The sequence below is a fragment of the Triturus cristatus genome, chromosome 4_1 (assembly GCF_964204655.1).
Source record: "Triturus cristatus chromosome 4_1, aTriCri1.1, whole genome shotgun sequence".
NCBI classification, from domain to species: Eukaryota; Metazoa; Chordata; class Amphibia; order Caudata; family Salamandridae; genus Triturus; species Triturus cristatus.
The window spans coordinates 573,735,118-573,743,414 of NC_140585.1; the positions used below are offsets into that span (position 1 = coordinate 573,735,118).

General features: G+C 44.0%; 1 protein-coding gene across 1 annotated transcript; it reads right to left on the minus strand.

Annotated features, from left to right (window-relative positions):
• Window positions 1-432: 432 nt before the first annotated feature.
• Window positions 433-2,310, minus strand: LOC146855241 (zinc finger MYM-type protein 1-like). The gene has a single exon (XM_085651102.1). The coding sequence runs from the start codon at window positions 2,308-2,310 to the stop codon at window positions 433-435; it is 1,878 nt and encodes a 625-aa protein (XP_085507228.1).
• Window positions 2,311-8,297: the final 5,987 nt, after the last annotated feature.

Below are 8,297 nucleotides of genomic sequence, written 5' to 3' on the forward strand. Positions count from 1 at the left end.
AGAACGATAACATTTAGGAGGAGGAGGGCATTGTGACACACGACGTGAGGGACTGGCACAGACGGCTGCAGGGCCATGACAGGGGGGCCCCGGACCCACAGCCCCCCCACAGAGAAAGAATCTGTGGTTCTTTGCCCGGAAACAGTAATATCGATACCATATCGAATATGTGTCTTACGCATCGCCATGTCCGTTGCAGACACTGCATAGCCGCCTCGTGACACAAGCGTTTAACTTTTGCCAAAACTTGCCGCTGCGTTTTGCCAGCTTTCGCTGTTTCCACCAGGCACCACGTGGAGGTAGCAGCAATACCCAGCTTTTTTTTTTGTTTGTTTTTTATGTTATGTTTTTTAACTTTTTCTTTTACTTTACCTTTTTGTGTTTTACTGTTTGCTATCTCTTCTGTGCTGCAAATTCCCTGATAAGCTGTCCTTAATCCAGAGATCTAGCAATGTCATGTTCAATTGATAACAGGGCCAAATGATTCAGTCTCTCTTGAGTCATTGATGTCCTCAAACAATTTTTAATCAATTTCAGTTTTGAAAAAGTTCTTTCCCCTGAAGCCACTGTAACTGGGATTGTCAACGCAATGCGTAAAGCCACTGCAAGATTTGGAACTGCAGTGTTCAGTTTGTTTTCATAAATGAATTTTAATGTTTCCAAAGCTGTTGCATTATTTGGCACCAAGGAGGAGAACATTCGCAGCTCTGTATGTAAATCTCCGGGATCAACATCTGAGTCAGAACTGTCGGTTAACACGATGCTTAAATCTGCACAGCTTTTCATCAATTCATTATCGTTCATGCTAGCAATTTTCCCCCAGTCGTGAAGGAATCCAAAGAAATCATAGTGATGTTTCATCTGAGTGAACCTTTCAGTCATGGACATAATTGCTTGATCCATCAAGACATTGAAGAACTCAATGCGATATTTCTCTTTTGGTTCTAAGATTCCCTCATCACGACTCTCGTATTGAAATTGTCTCCTAATCGTTCTTCTTCGCAAACTTGTAGATGCAGGAAAACTTATCTCATCTGAGCTCATCTCCAGTTCTTCCGCCAACTCCTTAGCTGAAACTTGTGCAGATTTGAAACCACTCTCCTTATACGTTTCCAGAAACTGGACAGTCTTTTCAAGGCATTTCAATGCAATGTCAAGTTGCATATCCTTACTTTGCATGATTTTGCTAACAAGATTTATTTGCTGCAAAAGGTCATACCAAATCACCAGCGATACTAGAAATGCATAACTCCTTAATTGCTTAGCCAACCCGGCTGCCTCAGTTCTGGCCTTTGGGTCATTCGCTTCCTCTGATACTTCAACCACGGCGTCATAAACGGCGGCCACTTGGAAACGGACAGCCTTGACGCTATCAATACGGCATTCCCATCGAGTTTCGGATATGGGCTTTACTGTCAGATCTTTAACGTGCTCAATGAGTATTTGCCATCTCTGTGTTGAGGCAGAAAACAGTATGTAAATTTGATGCAAGATTCCAAAAAGAGTTACAGCGTGAGTGGATGATTTCGCCATATCACTAAGTACTAAATTCAAGCTATGGCAACCGCATGGAACACAGAAAGCTCTTGGATTCATGCCAAGTAAACGTTTCTGAACACCACTCTTGCAGCCTCTCATATTTGCCCCATTATCATACCCTTGGCCTCTGCAATTTTGAAATGGCAATTGAAATGCCTGCAGTTTTTGCAAACATGCTTCTGTGAGACCAGCACCTGTGCTGCTTTCAAAAGGCAAGTATCCAACTAAAAATTCACTTATTTCGACTGGCATAGTTTCCACGTTCACAATTCGAAGGACCATCGTCATTTGCTCCTGATGACTTGCATCAGGTGTGCAATCCAAAATGACAGAAAAATATTTACTCTTTTGTATTTTTGCAATAATGTTGTCCAAAACTGAAGCTCCCATAAGATTAATTATTTCATTTTGAATATTCTTGCCCAAGTAATGGTCATGGATTTCAGCGCATTTAATTCTACGCACATGCTCATGCATATATGGGTCATACTTGGCTAGCAGCTCAACCAGACCTAGAAAATTGCCATTGTTGTGTTTGAACAAAGTATCAGTTTTACCACGAAAAGCCAAACTTCGTTCTGCTAGAAAATGAACAATGGTCATGATCCTTTCCAAGACCTTGCCCCAATGATCACTTTCCACTTGCAGTAACTTCTGCTGTTCTTTATCTATTGTCTGTCCTTGTTTTAACCTTCTTTCTAATTCAACCCAGGCACTGACTGCGCGCATGTGTTTTGAAGAGGATTCATGATCAGACAGACAACTGTGCATGTGTGCCCAGTCGTCATTTCCATCATTAGTAAATTGGATCGCTGCATCAGAAAACAATTTACAGCAAAAACAGAATACTGCATTATTGTTTTTTGAATAGACAAGCCAGCGCCTATCTATAATTTCACCATTCCTTAATTTCCGTGAGAACATGGTAACAGAAAAACGACGTTTACTTTTTGAGTGCTCATCACTTGGATACTTTGTTTTAGAATCTGGGTCTCTGGAGGGACCCCTTTCAACAAGAAAAACACGTTGCGCGTCCGTAAGAGAGTTTGGCCACAAAGCAGTATCCCTCCAATCACATAAATCATATTCAGAACACGGGTCTGTAACATGGTCTTGCTCTTTGGCTTCCTTTTCAATACCAGCATCATCCGTCTCTAACTCTGAACCTCCTTCAGAATGCCAGATGTTGATGGACCGATGAATGATGTTTGAGTTTCTCTGTCTGAGGGTCTTTTGTAATAATCCTCATCCTGAGTTGGTAATTGCTGCATGTTTGTATCAATTTCAGAGTCACCTTGTTCATTTTCATTGGTCTGCTCATGAGTATCATTCTGCTCATGGATATCATAATTTTTTTGTTCTTCTTTATGGTCGTTAGCGCCTGTTTTACCTAGTGCATCAGCAGTACTCTGGTCAGAGGATTCTCCATCTTTAGGTTTCCCTTGGGTGATAAAGTTCAGGATTGCTCCTTCCTGTGACGCTACGAAAGCCTGCTGAGCCACCTTTCTCTTTCGTTTCGAATAACCAGATTCATGTACTCTAATTCTCTTCATTTTGCTTGCAATGCAGCGGGCGAGGCTAGCAGTGGGTAGGGAAAAAAAGAAGATAATCAGCAGTGGCGGCTGCTGAAAGATTTTGATGTGTAATTTTTATTTTCTTGCAAAAACAACAGTTGATGGACAGAATTCAGAACAATGTCATACATTCACCCCAGTACAGAGATCTGGGCCTAAATCCATTGTTTCTTTGCTCACCACACCACCCCAGTTCAGACATGGCCATATGCAAACCAGCCTTGACCCTGTGCCTCATGGGAACAGTCCAGCCCGAACTGCCAAGCCATGTCTTCCCTGGACCGGAATCAAGCATCCTAGGACCGGTTTAGAAACCGGTCCTAGGACGCTTGATTCCGGTCCAGGGAAGACATGGCTTGGCAGTTCGGGCTGGACTGTTCCCATGAGGCACAGGGTCAAGGCTGATTTGCATATGGCCATGTCTGAACTGGGGTGGCGGAGTGAGCTAAAGAATGGTGATGGATTAAACCCAGATCAGTTGACTGGGGGCGAGTGTTTGATTTGCTCAAACGCTCCGTCCATCATCCCCTTTTGTATCGATTTTTATTTTCTTGACAGGATTCTCCTGTGGCAGATGTCTTGTGATGGACCACATACCCAAGCTGTAAATTTTCCCCCAACACAACAACTTCAATAAAACAAAGATTTAAAGGTTGACTTAAACACAGTTTTCAAGACACAAAAAAATACTCAACCTCCCAACATAAAACCACAAATTACCAAATCCAAGGATATTTCCTAAAGAAATTAGGACTCTGATAGGTCACGTATGCAAAAACTGACTGTAGGATATGCAGGCAAATGAAAAACGTGGAGTTAGAATAGTAATTTTGACCTCCCTGTGTTTGCCACACCCACTGCTGCCCTGAGGACGCAGTTCAGGATAAGTAATGTGATGAGCAAGTAGTGAGCAGCAGCAGGCCATATCTAATATATACGGCTCTGTGCTGCTTTCTCACCCTTTTGCAGTAACTTTTGTTGCTGTGCTGCATTGCGATAAAGAAAATCTGCTCCTTGGTCTGCATGCCTGGCCTGCCCAATCTAGCTTTAACCCTAGCATTCTCAGGTATTTGGTGGCAATTAATTTAAAAAAAATACTCTTTCTATGGGATTTCCTTACTTCACTTCTACCTTCACCCTCTCTCTTAACATGACTCTAGTTCTACTTCTCCATGTACCTTGAACCTCCCTCTCTATGTATCTCACATGTGTCTACCTGACCTCTCAATATCTCGACTTCATCTTTTTCTATCCTTTTCATGGCCTAGCCTGTCTCTACTTACTTCTGTGCCTGCATCCATAATTAGCACTCTCGACCTCTGCTCTACCTCTACTCTTTCTACCTCATTCCTCTATACACCTCATTATTTTTTCCATAAGACCTACCTGTATTTTTCCTCAATCTACTTCTCTTCTCACACAACCTTTTATTTATCTTTATTGCATCTCTGTCTCTACTACCCTACCGATGTGTCTCAGCTTTCCCTACCTCACCACTCCTCGCAACTCTATTTGTTTTCTCCCTCTACTTCACGGCTTTCTCACCTGCACTCTTTCACTACCTAACATCTCAACTTGCCTCTCCACTCGTTCACTACCTACCCTCTTCACTTCACCTTTCCCTTGTTATACATCTGTTCCCTTTTCTTCAACTCTCTATCTTACTCCCTTTTCACTACCTCTGCTCTTTTTTACTCTATCAACCCTTCTCTCTTTTCCTCTATTTCTTCCACAAACACATCTCTCTCTCTCTCTGGACCTCCTCTATTTCAGCTCCCGCCTCCACCTGAACTCTCTCACAATCTTTCTTTATTGATCTATTTCACCATCTCTTGAACTATCAAGGCGCTACCTCTGATAAACAGCACCACTTTTTCTCTGTACCTCTCTACATCTCTCAATATACCATAATTGACTGAATCTCTCTCGCGAGCATGTCCGTCTCTTTATCACTCTGTTCCTACATCTATATCGACCCAGAAACTGCATTTTGTTTCAGGGGTCCAGGGAGGGATCGATTCGAAAATGTTTTTGATGAATTAATGCCCGCATGGGCCTAACCTGGGCTGCCTGGTGAACTGTGCAGTGCACTGTGCAGACTCCTCCTGAGAAGCTGTCTCGGGACTCGACTCTTGACTCTGCAGTCTGTCCGTGTCCGTCTGTGGTGAAAATGGAAAATTAAGTGCTAAACTACTTTCTACGTTCACCAGAGGAGAAAAACTATATATATGTCCAACTTCAGTAATGTTTTTTGAAAGGCAAACAAATGATTGCATTTCATTATTTTTTACTTATTCCAGGTGAAAAACAACTTCTACACGTTTATAAAGGTAGCACTGAATGCAATTTTCTTTTACTGCTTTGACTAGTGGAGGGGGTCCCTTTTACAGTACGCTTAAATGATGGTAACTACAGGGAAATTAGCTATTCTAGAAAAACAAGGGCGGTATAAACCTCAGATTTCCCAAATGGTTAGAGGATGCTAATAATCAACTATTGTCGATATGGGATGATGGCAGGTGACAATGACAAATGGTTCTCTTTTACAACTCGGGGGAAGGGAGTCCGTAGATAGAGCACATGCAATTTAAACGAACATCTATTGCAGGCCGGGAGCATACAAGATTATGGACGTACACATACTCATAGAATATAAATGGACCCCCAGCTCTTGTGGACAGTAGAGCTACCCAGCTGGAACTCCATTTCACGAGGAGGGAGCTGAGAGTTATCCGTGGGATGAAACGGGACAAGTATCTCCTATAAACTGACATTTTCTGTCCTACCACGGAACGGCCTTGGGGGTGGCCTTCTTTAGTGAGATGTGGTGCTGAAATTACTACACCCAGTAATAACGGTCATACCTGCAGACTGCAAGCACGGTCCTTCAGTTCGGCCCGGGAGGGGCCCCAGTCCTCAGGAATGCAGGAACATGTTTCACATTCCACGCAGGGCTGGAAGTAGATAACCTCCATTTGGCGAACCAAATGCAGTCCTACCATCATCAGAGATGGCCCTCACCCCCAAGGGCCCTTTGACAGCAGCAGCTCGTACAAACAGCATTACCTGTTTTTAGCACATACAACACCTGAGAGTTTTATGAGTGCATGTTTTTTTCTTTTATGTATTGCTGGCAGGAGAGTGTTTTCATAGCGCTTGAGTATCACATAATACAGGTTCAGTTCACCAGCCTCAAAGCACGGTAAAAGTGAGCCTTGGTTTAGTGAGGAACATTAATTGCTACTGTGACCAGTAGCGTAGCTAGGCCGCCGGGGGCGGCCCCAGCGTTTATTGCCAGCGGCGGCCGAATCTAAGAGTGGGGGGGGGTTACTGGCTATTCCTGCGGCTGGCGCCCTGCGACGGTCACAGGTAAGAAAGTGGGCACCGGCCGCCGCCATCATAAATCGTGCCGCTTGAGGTAGACCACCCACCCCCTTACTACTCCACTGATGATGACAGGGAAGTGATGTCTCCACAATTTCAGGATCAATTTAGCAGTCACCTGTATTGGTGTGTTAAATAATTTTAATGGTGTATATTAAACACAACCGCTGTGCATACAGGTGACTTTAGGCTAAATTGATCCATTTGTGGTGTTGATTACATGTTAGGGAGAAGGGCAGTTCCCTAGGCCTGCATAGCACACAATAATTGGAATAACTATATGAGCTTGATCAATATATTCTAGATAAGTGGAGAAGTGTGGCTCAATGGTTAGAGCGGCAGACCCTGATGCAGAGGTCTGGCCCGGGACCAGGGTTCAATTCCCGCCTCGGCGGGTCTTGGGCTCAATTTCCTCGGACCTATTAATTCTCGCCTCGGTGCCTAATCTAATCATGGGTCCCACTCTGCAACTCTGGGCAATAGCTTACATAATCTCCACAACGGCCCCAACATCGCTGGGATGCCTGGCTTCACCTTGAGGGGTGCCCAGGAGTGGACATTTCACAGGGAAAAGCCAGGAAGGGTTCCCAGCGGTATGAGTACAGCGCCAGGACACCCTAGGGTAACAGTGCGCTATACAAGTACAACACATTTACATTTACATATGGGTTTGCGCCTCTCACTGCAATGTTCACAGGGGCAGTGACGTCTCCCATATCAGTGTGGGGGAGGGCGAGGGCCCACATTCACCAACCATTACGCTATGTTGTGCCAAAAAAGCGTGGTCAAATCCAGACTGCTTATGTTGTGGTATGAGTTCACAATCCACTGAAGAGGAGACATATATCAGAGGAGCAGCTTTTTACATGAACGTTTGTCGCTGAAACTAAAAAGGGTGCCCATTTATTCAAAATAATGTAACAAAGGCAGAGGGGAATAATCATAATGCCCACTTCACAGCACAGAAGTGCAAGGCATCAATATAAGCTGCTTGCAAATTCAAACGCCCCTCCCACAAATTATTCTGAACAGCTGTCTTCTTGCTGCTCCACACTGGAATATCTGACATGTTTTATATTGACACTGCTCCCACTGCTGCATCTGTGCTTAAGAAGATGCGTTCAGCTGAATCACAAGTAGTGCTGTCATTGAAAATAAACTCTAATATAAATCTTTCACACATACCCACACAGCATGCAGACAATAATCAGAGGTTGCCATTCCAGGCCCAAGTCAACAGCAGCAATACTGATAGGCAAATAAAGTGTGAGCAAAGAAAACATGCCTGCTTTGTAGTTATAGGTAGGAGCTCGGAATAATGTTAGACTTGAAGGACTAGGAGTATTATTTTATATTTTCGGGTGGGGCTGGCGTAGTGAGCTGTTGGACACATTCCTGGTACAACTGTGACTGGAACACTGCGTTTTGGTATAACGTGCCGTAAGACTGGTCTTCAGGCCTGGTCTTGTGTATGCAACGTTCTGTTCGCTGCAATGTCTAGAAAACAAGTCTGGAACGTGAGTCACTAGGGGAGGGGTAGGCGGTGTGCGGCCACTGATCCATGTGCTACACAACACCAATCAAGGTGTTTTGGTGGTGAGGTTGTGGCTCCCTGTCCCCGCTCCAACCCGTTGTACATTGAAGTATGCCACAATTAACACCTGGAGCGCTTCGACGCAGTTTAAACTTCAGTATTAAGCACTATAATCTACGGATGAACAACAGTGTCAGGTGGTATCAGTAGATAAGCTTCAGTGGCACAATTAACACCTGGAGAGCTTCTACACAGTTTAAACTTCA

Coding starts and splice junctions, on each gene's coding strand:
- LOC146855241 (XM_085651102.1), bottom strand. CDS start 2,310: ATGCACAGTTGTCTGTCTGATCATGAATCCTCTTCAAAACACATGCGC.